This window comes from Agelaius phoeniceus, chromosome 2 (assembly GCF_051311805.1).
Source record: "Agelaius phoeniceus isolate bAgePho1 chromosome 2, bAgePho1.hap1, whole genome shotgun sequence".
Lineage (NCBI taxonomy): Eukaryota > Metazoa > Chordata > Aves > Passeriformes > Icteridae > Agelaius > Agelaius phoeniceus.
In genome coordinates, this window is record NC_135266.1 from 9,041,953 (window position 1) to 9,057,753 (window position 15,801).

Sequence of the window (15,801 nt, forward strand, 5' to 3'; positions counted from 1 at the left end):
GATGGTGCACCCAGCTGAGAACCCCCGCACGGGCAGGCCGTGAACCGCAGTGAGCCCCGAGGAGGCGGCGGGGCTGGAACGAGGTGATCTTTACGGTCCCTTCCAGCACAAATCATTCTGATCCTGTGATTCTGTGACCCCTCTCCGCGCCAGGGCACCACCGGGCGAGTCCCGGGGGCCACGTCGGAGGGCATCGGGCAGCAGGAGCCCCTCGGGGGACAGGGACACCGGAGCCCGGGCGGACCCAAACCCTCCCGGGAGGCGAAACGGGGCCGGGCACCGGGAGGAGGAGACTCCGGCGGCGCCCGGGAGCCGCTCGGAGAATGTCCCCGTCACACGCCCCCTTCTCCTCCTCCTCCTCCTCCTCCTCCTCCTCCTCCTCCTCGTCCTCGTCCTGCTGCTGCCGCAGCCGCGGGCCGGGCAGAGGCGCCGTGAGGAGCATGGGGAGCTGCTGGCTGCGCCTCGCCGCGCTGCTCGCCCTGGGCGCCCGGGCCAGCCTGGAGTACGAGGGTGAGGAAGGGGAGGAAGGGGCGGCGGGGCCGGGAGCGGGGCCGGGCCGGGGGCGGCGGGAGCGCCGCGGTGTCCGCGGCAGCCTGAGGGGCCGGGGGCCCGTCCTGCTCGCTCGCTGCCGGCCCGCCGGGCTTTGTCCGTCAACGCGGATGGAGCCGCGTCCTGGGTGTGGAGAGCCGGGTTGTTACTGGAATGGGTGCCAGGAAAGCTTCCAGCCGTGCCGGGTTTGAGCACTGCCGGGGCGGGCTGGCGGCAGCCCCCGGCTCCCTCTCACATCTGCACCTCCGTGCCGCCACCTTGGCGCTCGGAGAGAGGAGGTGACACCCGCTCAAAGCTCCTGAACAAGAGAGGCTCTGTGCTGTCCCTAAGTGTAAAGTCAAAGTGCGATGGGCCAGCCCTGCCTCAGCAGTTTTTGGTGCCCGGGTGAGACTGCATGCAGCAAGGTAATATCAGTTTTTAATAGGAAAAATGAATGGGTGAGTCTGCCTGGTTTCTTAGGCAGCTAGTAAATTAAAAAATGCATGCTGATGCTATTTCACTTCTAATTGTTTGCATTTCCTGTAGCAAAATTTGAAATGAGCTCAAATTTAGGTTCCTTTTCCATGCAAAAGGAAAGGGGTATGTGGTTTCTGCCTGTTCTAAAGCAGGTGTGTCTGGTTAAACACTTCTGATTTGGCAGGCACAGCAAGCAAAGCCAGTGTACACTGGCATGCCCTGGTTGTGGTTTAACACGTGTAGTCCGTGAGAATTTGTGGTCAGAACAGAGCCTTTCATGTAAGTGGGTATGGATTCAAACTGAGGTGTGTTACTGGCGTGAAAGGGAGGGTAGCAGTGAACACGCGAGAAAGGTGTTGGTGATACCCATTTATTCTTTCCTGGAGCTATCCCTGCCTAATATGTAGTTCTGTCCATGGAGGGGTGTAAAGTGGCATAGTGGTGGTATTTGTGAGTTGAGGTTTAGCGTTCCTTATTTTTGTTGGCAGGTTGCAAGTGGCTTCTTTCCAAGATGAAAGATGTTGGAGCGCACGTTTATGCTCTTTCTTTACCAAACACTAAAGTATTGGACACATCAGTTGCTAAATCAACAAAGACCACAGAAGTTCCTGTCCTGGCATTTCTCTGAGGATTATTGTACTGCCAAATTCTCTTTATTTTCTTAGGAAGATGAGTAAATGCTTTAGTTTGCGGTTCATGTGAATGTCAGTCTTCAAGTAGTTTACAGAGGATGCTAATATCCTATCCTCTGTTTTCCTAAAGGACAAATGTAACCTCTCTATTCTCAAAAGTCTTAAGTTTTGCATGTAATCTTCAAGTTGGCTGCACAAAAGCCTGCTTGTTTCGTCTTTCACTCATTTGAAAGTCCAATTTCCTCCTTACGCTTAGTGTCAAAGGCTCCAAAGAGCTTAAATCCTCAGCAACTGTAATTGTAAACCCTAATATTAAGTGAATGTTTCATGTTACTTTTCTTCTGTTTATTTTTAGTAGAGAAATGTGGTATTCTTTCAGATCTTTATTCCCAGTATGAAATCTAGTGAAACTGTTAATAGGTTTTTCTCTAATGGTACTGTGTTGGTATATAACCATGCACACTAGGTACAGAATGCCATTAAGTAAACTAAAATGGACTTAAAAAAAATCTCCTCAGCACGTGTGTGTGTGGGGCCCTCTTGATTATACAGGCACAAGCTTATTGAACCCTTACCAAGATGTTGACACTTTGTAGGCAAAGCCAAGCAGCCTGTTTGGATTCATGCAAAATGCTTGTAATTCAATAGCAGATTGTTCTTTAAATATCAGAAATAGTGTAATCAGCTCTTGAACTCATAATTTGGTAACACTGAAGTTTCTGGTGTAGGAAAGTTGTGTTCCACAATTCCAAAGACTGTGTTAAACACCACACTAAATAGGTGTGATTTTCATGCCCTAAGAATTCTGCTATCAATTTCTTGATGGCAGGAAAGTAGAAATCAAGCCAGTATTCCACCTGGGAAATTGTAATTGAACTAATTATCTGCTCAGCATAAGAAAGAAAACTGAAAAATATCCAAATAATTAAAATTCTTAAAATACTTAAAAGCCTTTGAAGCAGCAGCTGTTTTAACTGTATTTTCAAGTTTTGAAAAGATGCTGTGGATTCTTATGTTGGTACATTCAAAGCTAATAAGGCACTGACAAAACCTCTCTAGTGGCACTACTCAGAGGAAAGTCTGTTTTCTCTTCAAAAACAGTTTAGAGATGCAGCTTTTGGAAGTTAAAACAAGTGTAAAACCTTTTCCCTAAGGGCTGAAGAGGGAAATGTGCCCTTGGAGCTCTTCAGTGACTTTCTGTGGTGTTGGGGAGGGTACAGCTGTCCATATGTACATTTTTATGGGGATCACTTGTTCAGTATTTGGGGGGTGTGAAGGTGAAATCAAGTGGCACTGTGTGATGTAAGGCTGTGGTAGTTGTGTCTTACACTACTGGTAGATGAAAAGAAAAGCTTATCTATGATAGAATGAATGGGATGTGTGCATTGGAACAGGGTACTGGTGTGAAGGGGCCATGAGCCTTGAGAGAGGTGTCACTAAAATCACTTGAGAACCATGTAATATTATGGAACTATTTTCAAAAGCTGTATGAGATTGAATTAAAAAAAACCCAATATATACATAAGCACCATATGCTTATAACCGATGTATATTCTGGATTAAATATGAGTAGATGGAAGTCAGGTTGTGGAAATGGTAGTTCTCAAAGCTGTGTGCTAGGTCGAGAGTTCATCTGTGAGTGAGACTGCTGAGTGCCTCAGCCCTTCAGAGAGAGGCAGTTCTCACCCGGTGGTGTTTATACTATAAATAGACAAAGGATAGGAGGACAAAACTGAAGGAAGAGAGTATTTAGGATTGCTTAAAGTCAAATGGCAGGCTTAAAAAAAAACTGGAATCACAATGATTTGATTCCTACTCCATCAGACCAAGCTGCAGAATGGTCCAGAAGCAATCTCCAGGGCCCTTGCTCTGCCAAGGGTGGGGCCTGTTGTGTCAGTTGCGAGTTCTTTTGTTGTGGTTTTCTTCTAAACACAGTTTGCTGGCTGCCTTGCCAGTTCTGGGTGACAATTTGTATGTACCAGACCCAGTGTGGAGCTGCGGGTGCTGCTCATGACCGTGGTGGGCACAGACCTGGGTGTGTTGTGTGCTGGCCAAACACAGCACAAAACCCAGCATGGGAATGAAGAGTCTAAGGAAAGGTGTCCTGGTCCACAGCAGGGGGCTTGATCAGCTCTAAGATCCCTTCCAATGCAAGCCATTCTATGATTCTGTGATGTTCTGAATACAAGCAGGTGTTCTAAGGCACAGCTTCATCCACAGTTATGCTTTGGATGGGCTGGCTCTGTCTAAACAAGCTCCAGTTACCTGGATAGATGCATATGAATAAGACTTCCAGCAGCATTCTCAGGCATAGCAGATATGTCATGTTAATATCAATCAATAATGTTAACTCATCTCCTGATGCTGCTTTCATATATTCCTGTGTGAAGTGGAGCGTTTTCATGAGCTGTAGTAATTCCCTACTGAAAACTCCTTGCAGTTTCATAAGCATTACCAAAGCAGTACATTTCTTCCTGAGTGGTTTTTAAATAATCAGGTCATTGCCTCCTCTCTGCTCAGCCTGCTCACTCTTCAGCAGCACCTGGGGGCTTCAGTGCAACTGAAATCTCCAGGGTGAGATCACATAAACAGAGAGTGAAATTAAGGATGTTTCGATGAGTTGGTGAACTGGCCTTTCTCTCAAAGTGAAATACACCTTGCCAGAAAGCACAGACAAATTAACTGCATTTAATGTCCTGGGTAGCCAAGTCTGGGCAAGCACTGGAGGTGGTACAGGAGGTGCCATAGAAGCATCAATGACAATTTTTTTCATGTCTGTAAATTGCTGTACTCCTTATTTTGGTCCACTGCAGCAGTGAGTCTGGCATGACAAAGGTTTGCCAAACATCTACAGTGTAAAAAAGCTTGCACTTGAGATAGCCATCAGTATGTGTCCTGCCTTCCCCTGGCTGAGCATCCCTGGCTGTGAGGTGACAGGGGATCACAAGCCTCTGGGGGAAGGGGAGCCTGCTAGTGAGCAAAATCAGGACATGATTCACATGAATTTTTCTTGGATGTTCTCCTGTGCCCTCTTGTGCTATTTGAATGTGAAATAAGCACTGAGGGTGGGTCCCATCTTGCTGCTCTGGATGGTGCTGTCTCTTCCAGCCTTCTGCATATCCTCACTGCCCTCCTTTTGGCTGTTGAGCATGGGCTCAGTATTTGGGAAGAGCTGCCATCCCCTCCTGGCAGCGTGCAGGGCAAATTACAGGCTGGGAGAAGGAAACACCTCCAGCCATGGCAGAGTGCTGAACTTCTGGCAGCCTGTGCAGCTCAAGCTGGGGGTGGCTGGACATTTTTGGCAAAGGTTTTTGCCATTTGAGCAAATAATTTGTATAACTTCATGCTTTTTTGCTTGCTCAGTGAAAATATGTCTTCAGCTAAGGACAGATGATATCTGTGGAGTTCAGGTGGGCTGCTCTAAAAGACCCAAGTTTTGCTGCCTGATGCATAGACCTGAAAAACAAAGAATGCTTGAGATTTTGTGTACTTGGGGTTGTTCTTGTGGGACACTAGCAGGTCATTATGAGCTGTTTTTGAGGAAAGAAAAGAGTACCCACAACTGAAACATGCAGGATGTGTGTCATAAAGATTCTTGATTGCGTTCACTTGTTTGAAACTGGTGAGTAAATATCTCTATATGGGTGTATACATCTTTGATTTGTGATGTGCTGCTGTGTCCTTCAGGGAGACACAGAAGAAACTTCAGCAGCTTTGCAGTAAGATATAAAACATTAAATTTTATGTTAGTGCTATCACTTGCTTCAGATCTTGCAGTAGATAAAAAATGCATGTGTGAGAGTACTGCACATGTGAAGATTGGATGATTTAGAAGTTTTATAAGTTAATCTTGTTTTGAAGTTTCTGAAATCACCGTGGTGTTGATACGGAAGGAAACTCTTTCCTGTTGTCCAAAATTTAAAATTTGTCACAACTCTGAATAGACACATGTCCTTATAATTTGAGCAGCGTGATTGAAGACATCTGATTTTTTTCTTCCCTACTTCTCGCCCTCTTCCTGTTCTTTTGAGGAAACGCCATTGTTATTTAGGGTGCTGGATTTAGATGTGTTGCACACACATGCACTAAGAATAGCACTGCAGTTTGGAAGCAGTGCTGCATTCAGGCTTTGGCAGCCATGCCATCTTGTGCTGCCTGCTTTACCCAAAGCCTGCACTTAACCAGCTTGGGCTGGCAACATGATTCAGTCTGCAAAGTCTGTCTCCTTTTAGGCTGTGTCAAGAGAGTTTTCACCTGCCAGGGTCTGTGCTCCATCCTGGCGTTCTTCAGAGGTTTTTTGTCAGACTTCCTGATGCTGACTGGCCAGATGGGGGAAGATGATGCTCCCAGCTCCTGCCTCAGTTAAATTGTGAGCCTGTGCCTGTTGGAGTTTTCTTTGGAGTTGTCAACTCAAATATAACGACTCAGTAGGAGTCTGCCTGTCTTGAGTCCATCCATTGTGGCTTTCTAGTTACACTGTGTGATTTGTTAGTGAAAGAGCCCAAAATTAACATGCCTCTGTACAGCTATTCCTGAAGATTAAAATCATTGGCTTGCATTCCCTGTTCTAAACTGCCCAGGGACAGATACCAGAAACATTGCACCTGAGTTGTATGTTGTAGTGAAATGTGTCAATAAGAAAACCATCCCAACAAAAAATATAAAAGGTCTTTCCCATACTTGTCTGAGAAAGGAGTGGATGTGAGTGCCCTGTGCTGAAAGCAGGTACCTTTCCTATTACTGTAGTAAGAAAAAAACCAGATGACTTGCTGAAGTCACCTGAACAGGTGACTTGTTTCTTGTCAAGGCATCTGACTGGTAGTTTGCTTCAGCTTTGCAGCACTCATTTCTTTTTAGTCACATTAAAACAATTGGTTGGCCTGTGTCTGCATCCTCTTTGTAATATGGTTTGAGCAGAGAGCTTTGACTGAAAACATTCATTCAGCTTCAGTTATTGCCATTGCACCATGTCAAGTAACACCATGTGTGTGTATTTAGTTATGGAAATGCTACAGGTGGCTTTTGTTTCTCTTTGGAGCTGAAAAGGGGTGACCTGGACCTGGTTGTGGCTCTGGGCATTCCTGTGTGCTCTTCTGGCTGTCTTTCCATTGCTCTCCTTACTGCTTCAGTTAAAGCTTCTGGGTGTGCATCCATTTTGGTGGGTGTCTGGAACAATATTTTGAGTTTCTTGTTGGTACTTGACATTTATTATAATGAGGTAGGAAATACATGTCTGGGAGGAACAGGAGATAACCATAACTGGAAACTTACTTTGACTTAGAGTTTAGGGAAATTTCCAGTCAAATGCATCAAATCCTGAGTGTTTCTTTAATCAGGGAAGGCAGCATTTGTAGGAATGCCAGCAGTGTTGTTGATGCCTCTGCTTCACCAGCACTCTGGAAGCTTGCAGTGTTTGACTGTCTGACAGCTTGTCATCTTTTTGGAAATTGGAACACCTGAATTGTGTTTTGGCTCTGTTTTTAGTATAAGTGTTTCTGATTGGGGATTCTGTACCTCTCTCCAACTGCATGTCAAAACCAAGAATATTAAACTGTACCTTTAGTGTCTCCAAGGCATTTCAGACCTCTTAGATACCAGGAACAGCATGAGACATGCACTGCAGCCCTTTAAGTACTTTTGGTTTATTCTTATCCAAACCCATTCTTTTGCAATATTTTTGTCTGCCATATTGTAGTCAAATCATTAATATGTGCCATACTTATAAAATCACTCAGACATTGTAGCAATAATATGCATTAAAAGCCATAAATATTTTGTGTGTAATAAAAAGCAGCTTTTAACTCTGCAGAAAGATAATATTGATTTATAGCTCATTTCCCTATTGGAAGAGTAAATTGGTTTGCCAAAATGGGTCAGGCCAAAGGAATTGAAAGTAAGTCCTCAATCTGAGTTAGAAAACATTTCCCTATTTGTAAGCCCATCACAAGGAGTATGGCTTACATTTATTTGCAATGGGTGAATGTTGTCTCTAAAGTACAATCCTGGTCTCTGTTTACTCTTCTGCCATTAACAAAGCTTCTCTTACTGCACAAAGACCATGAGAAGGCAGGACAGGGCATGGAAAAAGATCAAACTTGTAGTATGTGACATATGAGAATAAAATGAAGTATTATTAATGGATTTTGTGGTGTAGATGGTGTTCAGGGTTCCAGTTCACAGGAAGCCATGCTCTCCAAAATGTTCTCAGCCTTTCTTGTATGAAGGCACCATGGTAAGTGGGGCTGACAAATGGCAACAGAACTGCACAAAGGGAAGACAAAAGTAAGACCTGATGGCTGCAAAGATGAGTGATTTAAATAAAGTTCAACCTCCAAGCCCTGGGCACCTGTTCCATTCATCAAACTCCTCACCCTCCTCCCAAGCCCTTTTCAGAGCTGATGCAGAACTCATCTTTTGGGTTATAAACATTACTTTTAAAACCATGCCATTCAATTCCTAGTCACCTCTCATTTCCAGTGTGCAGAGAGCTGTGAGGAATCCCTGCCATTGCAGTGAGGCTCTTTGTGTGTGTTAGAGCAGGGGAGGGGAGGGCTTGGCAGGCACCACAGTGCACAGCAACTCACAAGTTCAGACGGCGCTGCAGCTTCTGGGCTTTTACTTGTCAGCCACCTGCAATGAGAGCATTCCAGCCCTGTAACAGGCTCCTGAAAAACTCTGACATCAGCAGCAAGCTCCCATCAGCAGCTGGCTGATGGACTGCTCCTGCTGACAGCTTCTTGCCAAGGCACAGGGCTGTTGAGGCCTGGTTGAAACAAGCTGTACTATATCTGCTTTTTCCCAGAAAATGTTTCCTGTTCCCACAGTGAGCTGGGTTACCGTCAGGTGTTGCTAGAAGTTGGCCTTTGACTGTTTTCTTAGTGTCAAATGTTGAATTTGTCTCAGGTTGCTGTTAAATCCTTACAAATGAGAGCCTGTGACTGCACAGGGGCAGAGTGGCCAGAGGTAAGTGCTTGGGGAGCTGCTGTGTGCAGCTTGTCTGACGCTTTGCCTTCTGCCAGGATTCCCTGCCAAACACAACATCCTGTTTTCCTCAATGTAATGAGGCCAGTACAGGTCAGTGATAATAGCAGCCAGGGAATGATGGTGATTGTCTTTTTGTATCCAAGACACCACACTGTCAGTGAAAACTGACTGTGCAGGACTGACTGTGCACATTTTTTTGTGTGTTACAGTAAAATTTCGTAAGAAGTGAAACTTTAAATCATGGAGAGGAATCAATTCAGAAGCACATTTTTACATAGGTAACTCTGTGTATCCTTTGGTTATTTGGTCTGTCAGCAGTGGAAATCCATGTCAAATCTTTGAGCATTTTTAATGACATGGGTTCAGATTTGCAAAGGGAAGGTGAAAGCATCCTATCCAGGAACATGAGCACTTGATTTCATGCTTGTGTCTGGGTGGTCCAAATCATTATGGCTTTTTATAAAACCTATGTTCCTCAGCTGAAGAGGTTATTTTTCTATGAAAGGTTGTACCTGGTTGAGATACATAGGAAACTGCAAAACTGATATTTTTCAATTATTTTTTAAAAAAAAGGGGAGGATTCAAATTTCTCTTTTCTACATGGAAGACTTCAGGGTAAGGTCTGTCCTGGTTCTGTGAGGGCTGGTAGTGGGACAGGGATCTCCCCCAGCAGCCCAGAGGCACGAGCAGAGCTGGGACAGGGATCAGCTCTGGGTACAGGGACAGGGGCACCCCGAGGCCAAGCCCCTGTCAGGGCTGGAGCTGCTGTGAGCATTATGGGCAGTGATACATCTCACATGTTTGGGTAAAATCCCACATTATTTACAGTGTATTAACTCTCAGTAACAATTTAGGCAGTGGTTTCATTTTTCCGTGAGAACTACTTCTCGCTTTGTACCTTTTTTGTGGATTATTTTTCCCCCAGTGTGTTTCACATGCTCCCTTTTTACATCCATCTCTGGTCCACATGGCAGACTTGCAGATTGTCAGTCTGCTTTTAATGGCAAGCCCTGAAACATCACAAGTCAGTTTCTCTGACTTTGATGCTTCTGTGAGAAGAAACAGTGAGAAATACTATGGCATCTCAATCCTGCCATTCTGAGGCAAACACCTGATCTTTGGTGTATGTTTTCAGTGTCTTTGACTACCGTAATATTTTGACACTCAGAAGAAACTGGTGTAACAAGAATACCAGCAAGTCTGTACATCTGTTGTTTAAAAATATCTGTTCTGCTCCAAGTTTCTCTTGTTTTGTTCTTGAGGGTTTTTTTCTGACAATCTTTAGTTGTCATCTTAAAGAGGTTTATGAAACTTGAGAATTTTTTCACTACTAAACTGATTTTGTGGAAACTAAAATTCATAGAACTGACTATTAAAGGACAATATACTAATTATGTTAAGTGAACCCTGACCTTGGTAATTTGAAGCTGTCTGCCAGCTTTCCTTGCTGCAGCTGGTCATTCCTGCCAGATGTTGTTCATCAACCCCTACATATCAGCCTGCGCTTAATGAAAGGGACCCAGAGCGTGGCCATCCTTGGGTATCAGAGCTGCACCAAACACAGCACAACCTCACATTTCCCTGCTGAGCCCTGCAGCTTCCAAGCACGCTCTGTCCTGATGTCAGGAGGCTGGGGCTGCACCTGCCACTGCAGTTTTCGGAGCTGAAGGAAACAGGGCATCATCATCCTTCTTGCTGAGGACCATGGTGCTGGCCATATCTTTTGTATTTAAAACCTTTTGTACATAAAACCAAGTGGGCCATGTCCATGTTCCTTTTCTTTCCAAACAAGTTTCTTTTAGGGTTCCTTTTTAGGTGCTTCAGTCCCCTCTCCTGTTTCTGGTAGTGGCAGTGGATTTTCCATGGCCCTTTTCTCTCTCCTGAAGAAGCAGGGTGTAATTCTGGAAACGTGGCCTCAGTGTGTTGAGTCATTAAGTTTGTTTAAGTTATTATATTGGTGTTGCCTGGTCTCCTTTTGCCTTAAATGGCAGAGAAAATTGAATATTATTTTGACTTCCTTTTATTTATTTACTTTCAAGTTTGGGGCATTTGCAGTTCCTGAGCATTGTCTTTGACACTATGGGTACATCTGTGTGTGTGTGTGTATACACAGATATATATATATAGATAAAGAATCATAGAATATCCTGAATTGGAAAGGACCGCTAGGATCTGCAGAGTTCAACTTCTGGCTCTGCATAGGGCAGCTCAAAGAATCACGCCTGACAGCATTGTCCAAACACTTCTTGAGCTCTGCCAGGCTGGTGCTGTGACCACTGCCATGGGGAGCCTGTTCCATGCCCAGCCACCCTCTGGGGAAGAACCTTTTCCTAACATCCAACCTAAACCTCCCCTGACACAACTTCAGGCCATTCCCTTGGCTCCTGTCACTGTCCCCACAGAGCAGAGATCAGTGCCTGCCTCTCCTGCTCCCCTCACAAGGAAGCTGTGACTGCAGTGAGGTCTCCCCTCAGTCTCCTCCAGGCTGAACAGACCAAGGGACCTCAGCTGCTCCTCACACAGCTTCCCCTCAAGGCCCTTCTCCATCTTTGTAGCCTCCTTTGGATGCTCTTGTTGTTCTTCTATTATTTCTAGAGTCCCATGTTGTTGTTATTAGATTTCTAAAGTCCATACCTCTTTGGCATATTCTCATGGCTGCAGCTCTGCACTGACTCCTTCTGCTGCACGCTGTTCTCTCTCAGGTCAGGGCTCCTCCAAGGCTCTCCCTGACTGGCTAACCCACCCTCTTTTATCCCAGTCATCTTCATTGGTCACAGCTGCAGCCCAATTAAGGACATCGCAGCTGCAGCCCATCAAGGGCAACCGGGACCTCCGGGGCAAAGCCTCTATACAGATATTCAAATACAATACGTTTCCTCTACTATATGCTCTCTAATAGCTTTATATCTTTTTAATATTGTGGTGCCCCAAACAGTGTGGATCATCTGTGAAGCTGGATCTTCTAAGCCAATATCCTCTCAAATAACCTTGGCAACCACTCTTTCAGAAGGAAATTTGTTTGCCCTCTTGATTTTGATGGAAGTAAGAACGTCCTCCTAATGGGGATTTGCCACCGACATGAATATTAATGAAGAAAGAGCAAGGGGTTGGGGGGACTGTCTCAAATGTTCCTTTAAAATCTAATCAGCATTATTTTTTGCTGGCTCTGTGAAAAGAACTTTTGACTCTACCTTAGGATGTGATTAACATTGATTATTTTAAACAAAAGGAGCAAGCTGCTTCTCATAAATTGGTTTATACAACTTCTGTGCTTTTGGCTATATTAAATACTGTTTGTTGTGAGGCTGTTTTTAATGCTATTCTTTCTAAAAAAATTAAATTCCTATCTCCTGAGTCCTGACAGCAGTTGCTTACCTTTTCCTTCAATTATTGGTTTGCTATTAAATTTGAAGCTCCTTTACATCTTCTTTTGGATTTTGAGTTCCACGTGCTTTTCTGATGTCTTTGCTCAGTTTTTGTCCTGTTGACTGCCCTACTTCCCCTGGAGTTGTTCCTTCAGCTGTTCCTCACTGGTGCAATGCCTGCTTTTTCTCTACACTTGCAAAGCACTAGTAAAGCATGAGCAGAAGTAGTCCTGGAGTCCTTAAAGTCCCTATTTTCTTCAAAGAAGGCTGCTTGCTGCCTGCTTAGGGTTTATAGTATTTCTGTGTTGCTTCTGACACTCTGTGTCTCCACTTACTAAAGAGCAGGAGGAGATCACTGTCAGCAACATCACATTTTTCCACTCCCCTTCTGTTTTCTAGGAACTTGTTGGAGAGTTTCCTATGGATTATTGGCAGCTCCTGATGCTAGTTTTCAAGTGTTGGTGTGGTGTCTGACACCTGAGGCTGAGATTTTTTTCATAGGGAGCCTTTCTTTTAGTCTGCTCATAAAATCTGAAAAACCTTTTGAAAATGGCAGAGCTTCAGAAATAACGTGTCTGAAGGATAAAAAACCCCAGTGTATCTGGTACTGTAGTATTCAAAGTTAGAAGCTGACATGTGCCAGTTTCCAGTGTCAGCATTAAAAAGAAAAAAATATTTCTTCCATCTGCCACCAATTCAGAATAGATCAGGATTAGTTTTCAACCTCCTCCTTTGGAAAGTTATCCAAAGTCCACTGGAACTCATCATTAGAGAGACTTTCAGCTTAAATGGTCTTTACTTAATTAAACTAGTAGTTCTACCTCTTTTCAGTCTCTTTTTGGCCTTCTATAGCTGACTTCCTGTTTTTGTGTTTTCAATGTGCTCCTAAAATGTTAGCCTATGTTAAAGACTCTTAATATCTTAATGTAAGGGAAAAAACCCCATATTGAAGTATGTTAACAGGAATTATTTCTCTGTTTTCCATTCAAAGTCACTCCCCTCTTCCCAGAAGTGAGAGTTCCTTACTCCTGACTGCAGTGATGATGTGTACATGGATTAACCACCATCTCATGGTGTGGAATAACCACTGAGACACTGCTCCAGGCTCTGACCCCTCACAAAAAACAGCCTTTGCAGAGCCTCCTGTAGTTTGTCAGACACAGAGTGCAAATTCTTCTGTGTGGAACATTCTTCTATATCCATGGACAACCCCATAGCTGCTGTGCCTATTGAAGCCTAAGCCAGAGTTTAGGTATAGCAGAAAAGCACAGACACATCTGTGTTCAGGATAACAAATATATTTTGCAGTATGCAGCTAAATGTCTGTGTTTTGTGTAGATGTAATGCAATACCTTCCTTAAACCTATTGATTAAAGGGTGTACATTTTGTTCAGCTGAATTGGTTTGCATTTTAGTGTTCATGACACTTTTCATCCTCTCTCTGGTAACAGCCTGTGACAGTTTCTGATCATAAAGAGAGATGCTGCCACTAATTTTTTACCATTATTTATTGAGGAGTACCTTAAGAAGAAATCAAACTTTGAATTCCTCACAGCCTGAACAAGGGAGAAACATTTTTCTCTCATCTCCTCCCAGTTAGTCTCCTGCTGGCATAACTAGGTGCCTTTCCAAATGATCAGTGACTTCTTTTGTTTGCCTGCCTTTTCAGAGTTTTTATTTTGTTTTGCTGTATTTCACTTTATTGAAAGTTCCTTATTCAGGTGGAGGGAGCACTTTGAAAGGGAGGAAAGAGGCTTTTGGACCTTCTTTTGACAGCTTAAAAATTCATGGAAGCTAACTCTTCTTTTTCCTCTGCTCCTCATTATTTAAGACTTTGGGCAATGAGCCAATCCAACTCACTGGTCAGGCTGACAATCACTATCACTTAAGGGCACTATTCATGTATGTAATACTCATATTTTTCCCTTTAAGCCAAGCTCTCAGCTTGATCTCATCCTCTTGATGAATCCTTGTGGCTCATACTGCTCAGCCACCAAGGGAACATGGCTTATGTGGGAAACATGGATCAACAAAGGAGATGACTGATACTTTTTCTTGAAGTTGTACTGATATGTTAACTCCCAAATGTATCTTTATTAGCCTTTTGAGCTTCCTTTTCCCCCCCCCACAGTAATCAACACCTTATTCCAATAGCAGAGGCCTTTTATCCATATATTTCACTGTTTTTTGATCTACATTTTCCTTAATTTTCTATTGAAAACCCAATATGTAGATGTATACATGTTTGATAACTTGAAATTAAATTAAGTTGTCGCTTTTCATTGAATCACCCAAAATGTCACATCACAAGAGCAATTCAGGGCAAACCAGAATTTCCAGAATTAGGATTCTGGAGTTTTCTTTAGAATTTCCAGAACTGGTATTCTGGAAATACCTCGTTTGTTTTCATTGAATATAAGGACACCATTTTCATGAAGGATTTTTTTTTTTAACAGCTTCAACTGAATAGTATTTAAAAAACAACCTTTGGCCATTTAATTGCGTAAACTGCAAGCAGCATTTGAACATAACTGCTCATTCTAACACTAAAGCAAATTCATTTGAAATGAATTACAGTGAAAACAAATTCATTTGCAATGGAGCAAGGTATCCAGGAGCAGCCTGGGACTGCACTAAGGTTCCTGGATCTTATGGATGTGTTGGCAGAGGGGTTTGTAGCTTCTTGTTATGTCTGCCAGCTTTCCCTTGACTGCAGCTGTGTTACAGCACCTCTGCCTGCATTGAGTCAGAGCCACTTGAGCCACTTCCACTTCTTATTGCCAGTCTGGAGTGGGAAAAATAAACCAAAATCTGTGGTGGAAAATGTTTTGCTTTGGTTTTGCTGTATCTAAGATATCTACATGTGTCCATAAAAGGAAGCAGAATACAGAATTGTATTTTACAGAGCTTTTCTGGACTAGTACTAACTTCTACATTCATACAGTTTCCATCTCACCACTGATTTTTCTGAGAGTAAACTGCATGGGCATGGCCACCTGCTTCTGGAGATGGCACTGAGGTGAAGGAAACTCCTTGAGCCAGGAGTAGTGCTTTTTTTGTTGCACAATATTTGCCAACACATGCAACAAGTTTTATTTTGTTATCTGCCTTCTATGCAGAGTAATAGCTCTCTCAACATGTAATTAATCTATTTGGAAACACCTTCAGGGCTTGGTGTCAGCTATACTGTTTCTTCATAGTCACATTGGGTCACAGATGGCAAGGGAGGAGGAAAGAGATCATCTTTTGGGAGAAGAACCCATGCCTGCATTTTCCTAATCCAATTAATGATTTCTGTGTAATTGGGTGGTTTTACTTCACAAGGCATAAACTACTGCTGGCATGCAAACTTCAGGCATCTCTGACCTCTTTTGAGCTTGATAATTCTAAGTGTTCTGTTCTGCGTTTCATTTGTGCTTTGATGGTGACTTTGAAATTGCTGTTCTTTGATGAGATCTTGTATGAGGTATCTCTCTTGAAGCAAGTTAAAACCTGTGCACTAAAACATGTTGTTTGCATCTTAATCAATACTGAGACACAGTGAATTAATCTGTGTACAGCCCTGAGGGGATCTTCTTGGTGCAGGATTGCTTTCTGTGCCTGAAAGACTGTACACCTGCAAGGAATAGAAGCACACAGTGGACTGGAGCTTGTGGCTGTGCATGGAAACTCAAATCTGTGCTATACACCTGTGTGTTTCCATATATATGAGCAGGGAAATGCTTAAACATCTCTGGAAGTTAGTCATTTGGGCTAACAAACTGCACATGAGATTATTAACTTGGCTGGCATTCAGGAACATGCCATGATTTTCT

General features: G+C 43.6%; 1 protein-coding gene across 1 annotated transcript; it reads left to right on the top strand.

The window, feature by feature from the left end:
• The first annotated feature begins 311 nt into the window (after positions 1–311).
• On the top strand, positions 312–2,317 carry LOC143693444 (uncharacterized). The gene is made up of 2 exons (XM_077174689.1): positions 312–510; positions 1,494–2,317. The coding sequence occupies exons 1-2, from the start codon at positions 324–326 to the stop codon at positions 1,631–1,633; spliced, it is 327 nt and encodes a 108-aa protein (XP_077030804.1). The 5' UTR covers positions 312–323; the 3' UTR covers positions 1,634–2,317.
• The last annotated feature ends 13,484 nt before the right edge of the window (positions 2,318–15,801 follow it).